The sequence below is a fragment of the Hemiscyllium ocellatum genome, chromosome 5 (assembly GCF_020745735.1).
Source record: "Hemiscyllium ocellatum isolate sHemOce1 chromosome 5, sHemOce1.pat.X.cur, whole genome shotgun sequence".
Taxonomy (NCBI): domain Eukaryota; kingdom Metazoa; phylum Chordata; class Chondrichthyes; order Orectolobiformes; family Hemiscylliidae; genus Hemiscyllium; species Hemiscyllium ocellatum.
Window position 1 is genome coordinate 134,233,437 of NC_083405.1, and position 17,590 is coordinate 134,251,026.

Sequence of the window (17,590 nt, forward strand, 5' to 3'; positions counted from 1 at the left end):
CACTGAGGATATAGCAACAAAGATGGCAGGGAAGCACTTAAACAGCCATCATGGTCAGCATTGCATTTGAAAGCTTTTATCAGGTCCATGATGATCTGATATGTCTCCAGAAACTCCACGCAATAACAAGTCTGTGACATAAGATCACTAGAGTCATACAGCACAGAAACAGACCCTTCAGTCTAACTTGTCCATGCTGAACAAATATTCTAACTTAATTTAATCCCACTTGCCAGCATTTGGCCCATATTCCCCTCAACTGTTCCAATTCATGTAAGGAGCATCTGAATGGGTAGGTGTTGTAATTGTCCCCATCTCCTCCACTACTTCTGGCAGCTTGTTCCATACATGCACCACCTTGTGTGGCAAAAAATTACTCCTCCGGTCCTTTTTAAAATCTTGTCATTTTCTGCCCAGAACACTTAGATTAGCTTCAGCTGTAGTGTTTGTCTCTCGCTGTGCAGTCACCGCATATTGATTGTGGAGGTGCAGATGTATATTGGGAGACCCACATACTGCTTGCCAAGTTGCCATGCTGCTGCAATATTCATCTTGGTTTGCTGCTAGGAATGGAGTTGAGAAAGATCCACCCTTGTATTTCCTGTCAAATGGTGATATGACTGGACTTTGGGCATTTGCTGATTTTACATATTCTTTATCTCTTTTCTGATAAATGCACAAGATCGATAACTTATTTTTTCCACCCATTTGCAGGTCTACATGGTTTTGACCGTTCAGCTACTGGTGACTTTTGTTTTTGTGTGCGTCTGTACCTTTGTTGCTGATGCTAAGAGGTTTGTGAGACGCACTCCTTGGATCTACTATGCCTCCTATGGTGTATTCTTTGTTACACTTATCGCTCTCAGCTGTTGTGGACAAATCAGACGGAAGCACCCATGGAATCTCATTGCTCTGGTAAGTAGTGTGATTAACATTCTCTTTCTGCTCTGGTTTGAGAGACTGGTAACATTGGGCTTTGGAGGGTGGGAAGAAGGGATGATGAAAGGATCAAACATTGAATTGATTCTGATGTGAATTTTTAATTTGGCCATTTTGAAGCACTTATCCCACAATGTTTTCCTTCCTATCACTGTTGTTTTCGCTGCTCTGCCATTTGGCATGATCATGGCTGATCTTCTATGTCACCATTGTACTCTGCTGTCTCCCCATATCCCTTGACACTTTTTTTTTCTCTGTTTGTGTGTAGAAGAGGGCTGCACAGGAACAGGCCCTTTGGCCTGCCACATGTGCCAACCATAATACCATTCTAAACTAATCCCATCTGCCTGCAGATGGTGCATATCCCAGCCTGGTCATGTCTGTCTAACTGCCTCTTCATAATTGCTATCATCTCTGTCTTCATCTACCTTTCCTAGCAGTACCTACAAACCCTTTTTAAAGTATTTCTTCGCACATCTGAAGTTTTCCTCCTTCCTTTCTTTCTCGCGCCGCTTATCCAAGTAAACGCTTTTGCACCATCTCCAAAGCCTCCATTTCCTTCCCATAATGTGGTCACCAGAATGGACACAATACTCATGTTTCAAACGAGGCCTAACTGACGTTTGTTTTTAAATGTACAGCAATAATATGACTTGACAACTTCTATATTTTAAAAATAACAAAAGAACTGCCAGTTTGTAAATCAGAAACAAATATAGAAATTGCTGAAGAGCCTCAACAGGTCTGGCAGCATCTGTTGAGAGAGGTCAGTTAGTTCAGGTTGAGTGAACCTTCCTCATCTCCACAGATGTTGCCATGACAGCTGAACTTTTCCAGCAATTTCTATATTTGTTGTCAACTTTCATTTTTGTTACTATGATGAAATTAGACACGATTTGGAGGTGTGGTGTTGGATTGGGGTGTACAAAGTGAACAATCACAACACCAGGTTATAATCCAACAAGTTTAAGTGGAATGTCATATATTGTCTTTCCTACCTTATCCACTTGTTGCCACTATCAGGGAGCTATGGACTTGTCCCCAAAGATTTCCCTATGTCAATACTCCTAAGGGTCCTGCCATTTACTGCATATTTTCCTCTTGCATTTGACCTCCCAAAATGCACTACCTTACACTTGGACTAATTTGGCATGAGAGGGTTCAGAAGACATTTACCAGGATGTTGCTGGGTTTGGAAGGTTTGAATCAGAGAGGTTGGGACTTTTGTTTCACTGGAGTGTAGGATGTTGTGAGATGACCTTAGAAGTTTTATAAAATGAGAGGTTTGGACAGAGCTGATGGTAGCTGACTTTTCCATAATATGGGGAATTTCAAGACTAGGGGCACATGTTTACGGTGAGGGGAGAGAGATTTTAAAGACTAAGGCAATTTTTTAAAACCAGCTGGTTTGCATGTGGAATGAACTAACCGAGGAAGTGGTGAATGTGGGTACAATTACAATATAGAACATTACAGTGCAGTACAGGCCCATCAGTCCTCTGTGCTGACCTGTGCAACCAATCTGAAGCATAGCTATCCTACACTATTCCATTTTCATCCATATGTTTATCCAATGATCATTTAAGTGCCCTTAAATTTGGTGAGTCTACTACTGTTGCAGGCAGGGTGTTTCACGCCCCTACTACTATGTAAAGGAAACTACCTCTGTCTTACAGCTATCACCCCTCAATTTAAATCTCTCCCTTTTGTGCTAGCCGTCACCATCTGAGGAAGAAGGCGCTCACTGTCCACCATATCTAATCCTCTGATCGTCTTGTATGTCTCTTAAGTCACCTCAACTTTCTTCTCTCTAACGCAAAGAGCCTCAAGTCCCTCAGTCTTTCCTCAAGACCTTCCCTCCATACTAGGCAACATTCTGGTGAATCTCTGCACTTTTTTTTCCCACGTGTTTCCAAGTCCTTCCACTAATGTGGCAACCAGAGTTTTGTATAGCTGCAACATGACCTCATGGCTCTGAAATTCAATCCATCTACCAATAAAAGCAAACTTACCATATTTCTTAACAATCTTATGAACTTGGTGGCAACCTTCAGGGACTTGGATGTGGACCCTGAGACCTCTCTGCTCACTTACACTGCCAAGAATGATACAATTAGCCCAGTACTCTTTATTCCTGTTGCTCCTTCCAAAGTGAATCACCTCACTTTTCCACATTAAATTCCATTTGCCACCTCTCAGCCCAGCTCTGCAGCTTATCTATGTCCCTCTGTAACCTGCAGCATACTTTGGCACTACCCACAACTCTAACGACCTTCGTGTCATCTGCAAATTTACTAACCCATCTTCTACGCCCTCATCCAGGTCATATTATAAAAATGACAAACAGCAGTGTCTCCAAGACCGATCCTTGCAGTACCCACTAGTAACTGAACTTCAGCATGAGGATTTCCCATCAACCACCAACTTCTGTCATCCTACAGCTAACCAATGTCTGATCCAAACTGCTGATTCGTCCTCAATCCCATGCTTCTATTTTCTGCAATAGCCCTACCATAGGGAAGCTTTTCAAACGGTTTACTGAAATCCATATACACCACATCGCTGGCTTTGCCCTCCTCCACCTGTTTGATCACCTTCTCAAAGAACTCAAGGTTTGAGAGGCACAACCTGCCCTTCACAAAACCGTGTTGACTATGCCTGATCAACTTAATCCTCTCTAGATGATAAATCCTATCTTTTATAACCTTTCCAACATTTTTCCCCCAACCAAAATAAGGCTAGCTGGTCTATAATTATTAGGGTTCTCTGTACTTCCCTTCTTGAACGAATTAGCCATTTAAAAGACATTTGGATAGATACATGAATATAGAAGGTTTGGAGAGGTATGGGCAGGAGCAGGCATGTGGGACTGGTTTATTTTGGGATTATATTCTGTATGGACTAGCTGGATCAAAGGGTCTGTTTCTGTGCTATATGCCCCTTTTATCCAGCTGTATCCTGTAATAACCTGCCTCAGTATTCACAACTCTTAGCAGTGTTTTCATCCAAATCATCTGTCAGAATCATCCAGCACTGATCCTTGTGGAACACCTCTGACCTCCAGCCAGAAAAAGGCCTTTCAACAAACACACACTACCTGCTATGACCAAGTCCATTTTGTATCCAGTTTATCAATTCACTGTGGATCCCATGTGACTTGGTGTTTTTTTTTTTGGGACCAGCTGACCATTGGGGACCTTTGTCAAGTGCTTTAGTAATGTCCCTGTAGACAACACCCAATGCCCTTCCTTTAATGATCTTGCCACTTCCTCAAAAACTCAAGTTCAAAATAAAACATTCCCTGCTGAAAGTCACACTGACAATCCCTAATAAGTCTATTTTCCAAATGTGAGGAAATCCTGTCCTGAAAATCTTCTCCAATTTTCTGGCATATAATTTCCTGGATTCTTGCTGCCATTGTTAAATAAAGGAAAAAAGGATTCTTCTCTGGTATTCTGGGACCTAAGTTGCGACTAAAGAGGATCCAAAGAAATCTCAAGGCCCCAGCAGTCTCTCCTTTCTTTCCTCTTTCAGTGGTGCATTGGGCCCTGGGTACCTATCTCCTTTTTAATGTTTTTTCAAGGTACTCTATCAACATGTCTTTGAATATCAATAAACCCCTCCCTAATCTTCAATAATGTCTTTTTTCTTATTGAATGCTTATGTGAAGTACTTAGTAAGGACCTCCTCTAATTCCTCTGGCTCCACCCACAAATTCCCTCCTTTGTCCTTGAGTCAACCTACCCTTTTTCCCGAGCTACTGTTCTTCTTCTCATATCCACATAAAATGCCTTAGAATTCTTAATACTACTTGTCAACGACATTGCATGGCCCCTTCTAGGCCTCCTAATGTGTGCTTTCAGTTCTTTTCTTTTGTCAGCTGCTTGCTATACTTCATCTTTAGTGTCAGGTATGCAAGAACACCCACATCTGTTTGTATGTCATGCTTTGTTCATCTATTGTGATTTAAATAATACCCTGCCATCCTATTTTTACTTAATAGATAATTATGATATTATCCACTCTGTACTACAGCTGCCATGTCTGTGCTCACTCACTTAACCTGTCTAAATTGCCCTCGTAACACTCTGAATCCTCTGTCTTTCTCACAAATTGCACTCCTACCTAATGTTATGTTGCCAGTAGTCTTGGAGTTGTCACATATGTCAACAATTTGGATGAGGAGAATTACAAGTTATGAATAGTAGGGGCTCAAGGAGTGATTCCTGCTGAGCTCTACCTGTTGTTATCTTCCTATCCAAGAATAATCCTTAACTTAAGTAGAATCCCTATCGTGTGGAAGCAGGCCATTCGGCCTGTTGAGTTCGCACTGACCTTCTGCAAAGTGTTCCATCAAGACTTACCCTGTATCTGTGGTTCTTTGGCTTTTTATAAAAAGGGGGGGGGGAGAAGAGAGAGACCCTTTTTTTAAAAAAGAAGGGGTCCAGAGGGACAATGTTTTCAGACAGGGTGGTAGGTATTTGGGACAAACTCCCAGAGGTAGTGATGGAAGTGAGTGCAATTTTTTTAAATTTATGAAACATTTCGATAGGTTGAGCTTGGGGTAGGAGTGGAGGGATGTAGATGAAATGCAGGCAAATGGCTCTAGTTTAATTGTGAAAACTGGATAGCAGGGACCAGTTAGACTAAAGGATACTTTTCCATGCTGCAGATCTGATACTGTTACTTTTGCAGTCTGTCTAATGCCACACAGCAACTGTGCCCCTCCAATGCCAGAGACTTTCCTCTTGCCTTTTGAGAAATCCTCTCTTCCAGCAGTATCCAAAATGAAAAATTAGAAATTTACTCCAGGGGACTCTTGCACTGCTTGCCTTGTGTTTTTACTATGCCTGTGGTCACCCATTCCTTTGTGCCGCCTTTACCTGCGGTGTGACCACCTCACTATAATGTGCTATTCATACACCTAATCATACACCTAATCAGCTTGCAAAATCTCCAGTGACTGTTCCAGATCCAAAATGCAGATTTCCAGTATTTGTAGCTTGATTCACTTGGCCACATGGTTCCCCTGACGTTGAAGTGTTCCTAACTTCCAAGGTTGTATAAGAGCAGCCTTCCATTCATTTCACCCAGCTGAGTTGTTTTGCCAGGACCTTTCCTTTAAAATACATTTTTTTTCTTTTTCTCTAGATTTAAGAAAACATTTAAACGTGTACCCAGGTCGTAGCCAGCTTGTTTCCCTCTGCTGCTGAATCACTTAGGAGGTGGTCTCCCTTAGTATCTGTTGTTTGTGACCTCCTTGATGGTATAGTTGTGGGTTTGGAAGGTGCTGTCCGAGGGCGTTTGAATTTCTGTAGTGCGTCTTGTAAACGGTGGTAACAGCAGTGTGCATTGAATGTTGGCAAAGGGAGTGGATGTGGTGCCAATCAGTCAGGCTTTGTCCTGGATGTGCCATCAAGTTGAATGTGGTTGACACTGTACTCATTCAAGCAAGTGGGGAAATTTCCACCACTTGACTTGTCTTTATAGATGGTGAACAGAGTTTGGAAAGTCAGGAAGTGAATTACACATGACTGACTCTGTGGATTGGACCTGAAGAAATCCTGGCACACAGGTGGGAATTGCCCTGAAAGCTTCAAATTTCATGGGACTCCTCGCAGGTGTCTGAGTCTCAGGTAGTCAGGGACTTCAGAAGTACAGCAAAATCAAAAATAGAAATTGATGGTAAAGCTCAACAGACCTGGCAACACCTATGGAGGGAAATCAGTTAACACTTCAGATTGGGTGACTATTCTTCTTCTCAGCAGGTGCTGCCAGATCTGCTGAGCTTTTCCAGCAACTTCTACTGTTTTCTGATGTACAGCCACTGCATTCTTTTGGTTTTTGTAAGTTTTATGACAAAATGTTGGGTTAAAACCTGATCTAATTCCAGAATGTCTAAACAACACAGCTGACCCAAATACACATCAGACTACTTGCCTGTTCAGCCATTTGCTCATGTTAAGACTGGATCTTTACACTTGCTAGATTAATATCTTATATCTATTGGAATTTTAAGAGTGAAAGGTGATTTGACTTAAATGTTTTAAGATGCTGAGGAGCTATTTTCAAAATGGCCAAGTACAAAAACATAACTAGGAGCAGGCCATCTCGCCCCTCAAGCCTGCTTTGCCATTCAATAAGATCATACCTCCTCACTTGGTGGCCTCATCTCCACTTGCCCCCTCACTATAATCCTGAATTCTTTCATTGTTCAAAAAACTGTCTTCACGTCAACATTTACTGAAGTATTGTCAACGACTTCACTGGGCAGGGAATTCCATAGATTCACAGCCCTCTGAAGAAGTTCCTTCTCTATTTATTTGGTCTGAAGTCTGCTTTCTTTTCCCCCGTGCCCCCCCCCCCCCCCCAAATTTTGAGGCTATGCCCTCTTGTTCTAGTTTCATCTGCCAGTGAAAACTATTCTTTTTATAACTGTTTTTATAAATTACCCCCTCGTTCTTTTAAATTCCAATTAATTTAATCCCATTCTACTCCGTGTCTCCTCGTAAGCCAATCCCCTCAACTCTGGAAGTGAGCCTTTTCTGTATACCCTCTATTGCCAGTACATCCATCCTTCAGTAAAGGAGACCACAACTGCACGCAGCACTCCAGGTGTGGCCTCCCCAGCATCCTACACACAGCTGCAACATAGCCTCCCTGCTTTTAAACTCCATACCTTTAGCAATAAAGAACAACATTCCATTTGCCTTCCTAAATTACCTGTTAAATCACAGAAGTTTGGTCTGCAGGTAAATGTACAAGAACACCCAGGTCCCTCTGCAAAGCAGCATGCTGCAACTTTTTACCATTAAAGTAATAGTCCTTTTTTACTATTACTCCCACCAAAATTGATGAGTTCACATTTATTAACATTGTATTCCATCTGCCAAACCTTTCCATCAGTCAATATTTATGTTCTTCTGCAAAGTTTCACGGTCCTCAAAGTAGGCTCAAGAGGTTGGTGGCTATTTTTAATTCTTCTGATCTATTAATGTGGGGAGTTGTGACTTTATGTAGCAATATATTAAAAAAATTAAATGAATCTTGCCATACTGTTCTGTTGTGGATAAAGAAACTGCCAAGTCATACAAAAGACAGTCACCTAGTACAAATCATAAGGGCCATTGTCCAGATTTGCTATCATACAAGTGTTTGAGTTTGATCCTGTATATTGACACCATTAAATCTGAAAGGGTGTCTGACTCTGTCCTAAACTGGTAGCAAGTGTATGTACAATATATTTACTTGCTGTTGTTTTTCTGTTTGCAGTCTATCCTGACTCTCAGCATGTCGTACATGGCCGGAATGATTGCCAGTTTCTACAGTACAGACTCTGTAGTGATGGCTGTTGGGATTACTGCAGCTGTTTGCTTTACTGTTGTAATTTTCTCTATGCAGGTAAGCTTTTCTTTTAAAAGAAACGTGTTATCCTGAACAGGCCATTTAGTGATCATTGACAAGATAAATGATTTGAAAAGGATAGTGTGCATAATTAGTCATGTATAACTTCTGTCTTTTGAGGTTCTAAACAGGTAATGGTGCCATGGTACTGTCACAGGATTAATAATCCAGAAGCCTGCATTAAAGCTGTGGTGTCACAGGTTTAAATGTCACTACATCTAGTGGAATTATTTTAAAACCTTTTTTTGAATGCACATTTTAAGCCAGCAGGGTTATTGTGACTAAATTTAAGTTTCTGGCATATACTGAATGCCCAAAACAATGGCTGTGCTAAACAAAGTGTAGAGAGTTACTTTATTTTTTTAAAAAAAAACAATATTGGCAAGGAACAGTTATGGAAAATCTTGTGTGTCTTAATTATACTAGGTGCAAGAAACTAACCATGATTTCAAACCAGGGTGGCAATTAGTTTTTGGAGTTGAAAGCAGTATCTGGCAAATAGTCTTAGCAGGCTTAAGTGATAAATTCCTAGGTACAGAGATGTATCACATGATAGACTACTTAACCAGTCTAAGAAACCATGGGATCCACAGCAGTTTGGCAAATTGCTTCCAGCCAATATTGAATCCAGAGGATGATTGTTGAAGGCTATTTTTGTCACTGGAAAGCTGTGCCTGTTGGTATACAACAGGGTTAGCTGATGAATCCCTTGCTATTGAGTACACTGATTACCCAGGAGGTGTGATTAAGTTTGCAGATGACACACATTGATATGGCAAATAGTGAGGAGGAAAGCCATGGATTACAGGCCAATGTAGACGGGTTGAATGGTCAATGGCAAATGGCATTTAATCCTGAAAAGTGATGTATTTTGGGACGACTAACAAGAAAAGGGAATATATCTGCTCTCCTCCTTCTTCCCTACCCCTTCAGCTATGAAAATAGACTCAATAGGTTAGGGTTATTTTCCTTAAGTCAGAGGTAATGGCGGATTCTGGATAGAGGTGTGCATAGTTGGAGACAAACATTCTCTTAACATAACTAGGGGGTCCAGTCTTTTTTTGTTTTGAGGCAAACGGCAGGATTCTGAGCAAATTTGAGGAAAACTGTTTTCATCCAGAGGGTGGTGTTACTGGAACTGCTTGGAAGAGTGGTCAAGGTGGGAACTCAAAACATTTTAAGAACGTATTAGATGAACACTAATTGCTTAGCACATGGTGTGTGCCCAGTGGTGGCAAATTGAAATAGAATATTGGATGTTTGACTGTTGACACAGTGGACTGAAGGGCCTCTTTTTATACTGTAAAAACTAACTCTAAATAAAAGGAAAAAACTACGTGATTGTGTTAGCTTTAATTTATCCTTTGGCACAATAACTGTACAGTATCCTCTGGTTCCATCCTGTTTGCACTCCGAGCATAGTTTTCAGTCTTGTTCTCCATATCCCTTCCAAAAAATGCTTGTTATTTGTCTTAGGTTACTGGTTGCTTTCCCTGCCTTAGTCCCAGTGCTGCTGAGAGCTTTATAGCTCTGTTTGTCATCTACAAAATTGGACTTTTTCAATACACTCAAACTGTTCGCAATCATTGTGGTAATCTGCTTAACATAGATACAAATTGGGAATAGAAGTAACTCATTCAGTCCATGAGTCTGCTGCAACATTTAGAATGGTTGTTATGGATGATCTGTTTGCTTCAAATTTCACATTCCCACTTGTGCCCAATAACCTTAAGATTTTTCTAGGCAATTAGATCCACTACCCCTCATGTATTCAATGAAATCACCATCACTGCTTTAGATGTAGTGTTTTCCAAGATTTTGTTGCTCCCAAGAGAAAAAGCTTTCTCTCTGTCTGTATCCTAAAAGGCCATCCTTTCGTTTATAAACCATTTCCTATCCACAGTCCTGATTTTAGTCCAGCTTTTAATTCCAGACTTTCATTGGATGAAATTCAAATTTCTCCCATCTGCTGTGGTGAAATTCAAACTTGATCCTAGCCTGAGGCTCTGGATTACTAGTCCAGTGACATTACTCTCATATCCATATTGATCATTTTGCACATGTACGTTTTTGCTTCAAAATTGGTTTATTTTAATGTGTGGGATAAGGTTGAGAGAGCAAACTTACTTTTTGGAAGCTAACTGGGAATACTGCTGAGTAATTCACCACCTGATTCCCTAAAGCCTGTCCACCTACAAAGCACAAATCAAGGAGTGCGATGGAATACTCCCTACTTGCATGGATGATTGTAGCTCCAACAACACTCAAGCTTGACACCATTCAGGGCAAGGAGAAGGTGAGGACTGCTGATGCCAGAGATCAAAGTCAGAGTGTGTTGCTGGAAAAGCACAGCCGGTTAGGCAGCATCTGAGGAGCAGGAGAGTTGACATTTTGAGCTTAAGTCCTTCATCAGGAATGAGGGATGGCCCAAGGGGGCTGAGAGATAAATGGGGGTGGAGCTGGAGGAAGGTAGCTGGGAATGCAACAGGTGGGTGAAGGTGATAAGTTGGAGAGGAGGGTGGAAAAGAAGATGGACAGGTAGGACAGTTCAAAAAGGCAGTGCTGAGCTGGAAGGTTGGATCTGGGATAAAATGGGAGGGGAAATTAGGAAACTGATGAAATCTACATTGATCCTGTGTGGTTGGAGAGTCCTAAGGCAGATGATGAGGTGCTATTCCTCTAGGTGTAGCATGGCTAGAGTTCAGTGGTGGAGGCGGTCTAGGACTTGCATGTCCTTGGCAGAGTGGATGAATTTGCTAACTGCATCTGTCCCAGAGATGTTCTTCGAAACGTTCTGCAAGTTGATGTCCTGTCTCCCCAGTGTAGAGGAGACCGCATCAAGAGCAACAGACATACTAGATGATTAGATTAGATTACTTACTGTGTGGAAACAGGCCCTTCGGCCCAACAAGTCCACACCGACCCGCCGAAGCGCAACCACCCATACTCCTGCATTTACCCCTTACCTAACACTACGGACAATTTAGCATGGCCAATTCACCTGACCCGCACGTCTTTGGACTGTGGGAGGAAACCGGAGCACCCGGAGGAAACCCACGCAGATACGGGGAGAACGTGCAAACTCCACACAGTCAGTCGCCTGAGTCGGGAATTGAACCCGGGTCTCGGGCGCTGTGAGACAGCAGTGCTAACCACTGTCCACCGTGCCACCCACTATGTGAAAGTACAAGTAAATCTCTGTCAGACATGGAATAATTCTTTGGGACCTTGGATGGAGGTGAGGGGGGAGGTGTGGGTGCAGGTTTTGCACTATTTGCATTATCTCCCAGACCATCCCATAGCCTCAGGGGATCTCTCATCAATTGCTTCCAATATCATTAGGCCAGGAACCGTGCACCACCCAGGTCTACCTTCTACCCAAAATTTACAAACGTGACTGGCCCGGTTGACCTTAGCCTGCTCCTGCCCCACCAAACTTATCTCTGTATACCTTGACACTGTCCTGTCCCCTTTGCTTCACACTCCCTCCATCTCCATGACTTTCATTTCCCCAGCCTCCAAGCCCTCATCTTCACCATGGACACCCAAGGCCTCTACACATCCATCCGCCATGACAAAGGCCTCCAAGATGTTCATTTCTTCCTCTTCTCCCAACATTGTTCCTTCAAATTCTCCCACTTCTGCCAGACCAAAGGATTAGCCATGGGCACCAGCTATGCTTGCCTCTTTGTCAGATACGTGGAACAGTCCATCTTCCGCAGCTACACTGGCACCATTCCTCACCACTTTCCTCTGCTAAATCAATGACTGTATCGGCACCACTTCATACTCCCACAGAAAAGTTGAACAGTTCATTGACTTCACAAACACCTTCTACCCTGACCTCCAAATTAACCTGGATCATCTTGGACACCTCTCTCTTCCCTTCCTGGACCACCTCATTTCCATTCGTGGTGACTGACTCAACACTGACATCTATGTGCTGCTGCAGTCTCCTGAACACGGTGTAGATTTTAAAAGTGGTGGAGGCTGGTACAATTGCAACATTTAAAAGGCTTCTGGATGAGTATATGAATAGGAAAGGATTGAAGGGATCTGGAGCAAATGCTGGCAAATGGGACTAGATTAGGTTGGGATGTCTGGTTGGTATGAAGAGTTGGACTGAAGGGTCTGTTTCAGTGCTGTACAGCTGTAACTTATTTTGATGCTAATATTTTCTTTCCTCTTCCACAGACCAAGTACGACTTTACTTCTTGTATGGGTGTGATGTTGGTGTCTGTGGTTGTGCTGTTTTTCTTCGGAATTCTGTGCATTTTTATCCAGAACAAGATTCTCCAGATTGTGTATGCTTCTGTCGGTGCATTGATCTTCACGGTGGTAAGTGTGAATTCTTTTTAAAAGGTTTCATTTTAGTGAGCAAATCATTTCAACCTTTAAGAAAACACCCACTTGAAGTTGTTTGCACCTTTTGCAGCACAGATATGGGTTTTACAGATAGTCTTTCAAAGGATTAAATTTTCCACATTGATGCCTCAGTCATTATTTTGGAATTTAGTCAGTAAAATCTACCATTTTGATTTTATTATGTGACTTAATGTAGAATGACACTCATTCACACCCCATTTTACCATTACTGAGTTCTTGCTGGATAAAAGGAATGAATTTGTATTTGTTGGAAGCCTTTTACATCTGGCTGTTCCATAATGCTTTACTGCAAACAAACTACTTTATGAACATAGTCATTGTTGTATGGGGTAACTAAGGCACTGTAGTAGCCAACTAACACATTGACAACTTGCAGATAAAGTTGTGACTAGGTAATCTGAGTGTAATATTGAATGGCGGATGAATACTCGCCAGAAAGATGTCTTCTGCTCTTCCAGAAGAAAATAGTGTGATTCAGACTTTTTAATATTGAGGGGACCCAGGGTTCTAATCTCCCTGCGCTCCCCCCCCCCCCCCCAAATGGCAGATGGTGGAAGTTGAATTCAAATTTTACAAAAAAAAATCTGGAATTGAAAATATAATAATAGCAAAATGCTGTTGATTGTCGGAAAAACACACCTGGTTCATTACTTTCCTTGTTATCCTTACCTTGTTGGGCCTACATGTGACTCCAGACCCACAGCAATGTGGTTGATCTTAACAGTCCTCTGGGCAGTTTGGGATGGGCAATGATGCTGGTCCCGCCAATGATCCCTTTGTGTGAATGCACAATAAAAATACACCCAAAGGACAGGACTCCCTCCTCATCTGGAAGACTGAGACAAGGCCTATAATGGAATGGTCACTTCACTGGAAGCTATTGCCCATCATGTCTGTGGTGGCTCTCTGCTCTTCTTCCTTTCTTTAAAGGTCTGCACATCTTTTCTTGCCCTGTTTATTCAATTTCTGTTTCAAAGACACAATTGAATCTGCATTCAGCACACTTGGACAATGCATTCCAGATTCTAATCGATCATTGTGTGCAGACTTTATGCAGTTTGTCGGTTTAGATTTGCTTGTGCCTCCAAAGTGTAATTTGAATGAACAGCCTTTTTAACTTGAAGGCAAGGATGCTATCACAACCAAAATTCTTGCAAAAAAGAATTGAAAAGAAACTTTTCCTAGCTCCATAGTCACTCATTAGATTTAGTGGTTATTGCAGATTTCTCTAAGTGAGATGCATTTGTTTGAGTAAGATGTTTGGTGTCAATGCAGCATGGAAAAAATGTAATAAGTATTGTTTACCTTTTTCATTTCAATGTTTGACATTAAACTATATTTAATAGATCCACTTAGATTTCATAAGTTCTAGACCTTAAGTGTTCCACTTTCATACATGAGCTGAAAATGTGGTGTTGGAAAAGCGTAGCAGGTCAGGCAGCATCCAAGGAACAGGAAATTCAACGTTTCGGGCATAAGCCCTTCATCGGGAATGAGGAAAGTGTGTTCAGCAGGCTAAGATAAAAAGATACCTTTTATCTTAGCCTGCTGGACACACTTTCCTCATTCCTGATGAAGGGCTTATGCCCGAAACATCGAATTTCCCGTTCCTTGGATGCTGCCTGACCTGCTGCGCTTTTCCAGCAACACATTTTCAGCTCTGATACTCCAGCATCAGCAGACCTCACTTTCTCCTCAAACACTTTCATACATGTTCTGGATTTATTTTTGAAATGTAGATTCCACAGTCATGCATTTTAGTAGTTAAAACATGAACAAATTTACTACAAAGGAATCTATTTTAAAAAATTACTTTTCATGTAAAGGTCATTTTGAGACAACAGTATAGTAAGGTTCTTCATGTGACGAGCCATGTTTGCAGACTGACCAAACTGGAATCATTTAACATGAGAAATAGCAGAGGATGACCATGTAACCTGTAAAGACTGATCAGCTATCTAATATGATCTTTGACTTTATCTGCACATGCTTGTTTAATATTTCCCTTTATCTTGAGCGATCAAGTATCTATCTGTTGTGGTCTGTATGTTGAATGATGGTGCACTCTTGATCACTTTAAGACTGGCATGACTGAAGAAAAAGGAGCATGTGTCAGCTATTCAGCCCCCTCAAGCTAGCTGTGCCATTCAATATGATCGTGGCTGATCCAATATTCTTCACATCTGCTTTCCTGCCTTTCACCAAAACCCTCTTTTTTTTCATCTAGATTCTTTTTAAACCAGCTATCTATCTCTACCTTAAATGTATACAAGGATTTGGTTCCCACAGCTGTGTTCCTCAAGACACTGTCCTCAAATTCGTCATCTCAGTCTAAAATCAGTGCCACTTTATTCTGAGTTTATGCTCTCTTGTAGACTTTCCCAAGAAGAGAAGCATTCTCCCAACATTTACGTTGTCAGGCGTCCTAAGAATTATGTATCTCCTCTCATTGAAGGTCACCTCTCTGAAGAAATATCTCCTTGTCTCAGTGCTAAATGATTATCACCTCTATCCTGAAACTCTGGTTGCTTTAGAATCCCCAGCTAGAGGGAATAACATCCATGTATGCTCCGCTAAACCTGTTTTTAATAATGTTGAATGTTTCAGTGAGATGATTCCTCATATTTCTCAGACGAAACCCAATTGTCCTCATCAGACAACGTTTTCATCCAAGGGGTCCATCTAGTTTATCTGTCTGCACTGACTTGTGTAAATAATTCTCTAATATGGAAACAAACATTCCAAATGTTTTCAAAGTCCAGTACAAATAAAGAATACTTGTACTGCTAATCCCCTTGCAATAAAGGCCAGTGTGACATTTGTCATCCTAATTGCTTGCTGTAACTGCATAACTGTTCCTTTGTATGGGTACACTTAAATCTATCTGCACATCAATGTTTTTAAAATCATTCTTTCTATAATCAGGACTGAAGTAAATAAACTTGCTGTTCCTCATATGTGATGCCTTGTCACTCACTTGGCCTCTTAAGTTCTTTAGCTGATTTATGGGATGTTGACATTGCTGCTTCAATTGGCATTTATTTCCCATCCCTAATTGATGGCAGCTGTTTTTTTTTAATTGAATTGAAATTCCGCCATCTGCCATAGTGGGATTCAGACTAGTCTGCAGAAATATTACATAGAACATAGAAAAATACAGCGCAGTACAGGCCCTTCGGCCCTCGATGTTGCGCCGACCAAATCCTACCTAACCGACACTAGCCCAATGACCTCCATATGCTTATCCAATGCTCGCTTAAATGACCATAAAGAGGGAGAGTTCACCACTGCTACTGGCAGGGCATTCCATGAACACTCAACCCACTTACCTGTGTCTCTGGATTAACAATCCAATGATAATACCCCTATATCTGCCTAAGTGGGATATTTTCAAGTTGGCAAGCTGTGATTAATGGTGTGCTGTAGAAATCTGTCCTTGTACCTCGGCTATTTGTTCTGCATCAATAACAGACAAAAACGAGAATAACGTATACTCTAAGTTTGCTGACCATGCAGAGCTAAGTGGAAATGCAAACTGTGAGGAGGACACAGGTGATACAATAATAAAATTCTAATAATCATGAATCCATTGTGAATTGTTGGAAAAACCTATCTGATTCATTAATGTCTTCAGGAAAGAAAACTGCTTTGCTTACTTGGTCTAGCCTACATGTGACTTTAGACCCACAGTGTTGGGGGTTGACTCTCAACTATCCTTTGGGCAATAATTGCTGGCTTGGCCAGTGACTCCCTCCATCTTGTGAACAAGTAGATTAGATTAGATCCCTAACGGTGTGCAAAATAGAAAGACTTAACCAGTGGCTTCCTGTCCATTTCACTAATCCTCTACACATGCTAATATCACAGACCAACACAGTGAAACAGTGTCTTGAGTATTTGTCTGGCATCTTCCAGAATATCTTTTATATTATTTATCCTGATAAATAAAAAGCACTTGCTTTTCAAACAAATTTTCCCTTTCACATAACCAACATGGACTTGTTGAATTTAACAGCTCTCCTGATGATTGCAAGATTTAAAACTTCAACAGCATGTATTTTTTTAAACCATTACTTTCACAGTGATTCACTGTAGTCTCTTACTCTGCCTCTGTGTGCTCTGCCTGTGCCCCGTCCCCCTCGTGTGCATGCATTCTTGCTGATTGTGCTTCTAGTGTATGTGCTGTCATAAGTTGTGCACTACCTTTTTTAAATTAAAAAAAAATCATCAGATCTGATTTGTCAGGGTTTAATCCCTGAAGTCACTTGAGCTCACTTTTTTTCTGGGAAATCGAGGCGATTAATCTCTGTACTGTTTCCTTTGGTTATATGGTTTGGTATGTAACATGTCTTCTCTTGTATAGATCCATTTATGTTCCAAAATAAATGCGCCAAGATATATTCCAACTTGATTGTAGCTGTTAGTTGTCATCTGGGTTATGCACACTCATCTAGGGAGCTATCTTCTTATATTTTAAGATCCAGTAATACAGCCTACATGATTATATCAACAAAATACCTAGAAAACATTGTTCCACTGGGAAAATTAACAAGTTGACATGACTTCTTTTTGGTTTAATTGATGGATTGAACCTTTTTATCTGTCATTAACATTTCACTCAAGTTACCTTGTTGCTTTTTTGTGGATTAACAATTCTATAGTATATTTCCTATAATGAATTGTGATTACAGCCTCCTATGGTTTCTCAGTTAACTGTAGACCAAGGCAATATTTATAGATCTGCAGTATGTTGCTGTTGTAATTTGTCACTTCACTATGACATAATAAAAACATGAGCATCAGAAAGATGACACCCATTTGCTATTTCCTTGTGAAGCTGGGAGAATTGGAGCAGCCATAC

At 41.2% G+C, this 17,590-nt stretch overlaps 1 protein-coding gene across 1 annotated transcript in view; it reads left to right on the plus strand.

Moving 5' to 3' along the window:
* The window catches only part of LOC132815881 (protein lifeguard 1-like), an 88,785-nt gene that overhangs the window by 65,923 nt on the left and 5,272 nt on the right, over positions 1 to 17,590 (plus strand). The window contains exons 4-6 of the mRNA XM_060825226.1: positions 715 to 915; positions 8,212 to 8,340; positions 12,538 to 12,681. Coding sequence (XP_060681209.1) covers positions 715 to 915; positions 8,212 to 8,340; positions 12,538 to 12,681 — 474 coding nt within the window. The remainder of the gene's footprint in view (positions 1 to 714; positions 916 to 8,211; positions 8,341 to 12,537; positions 12,682 to 17,590) is intronic.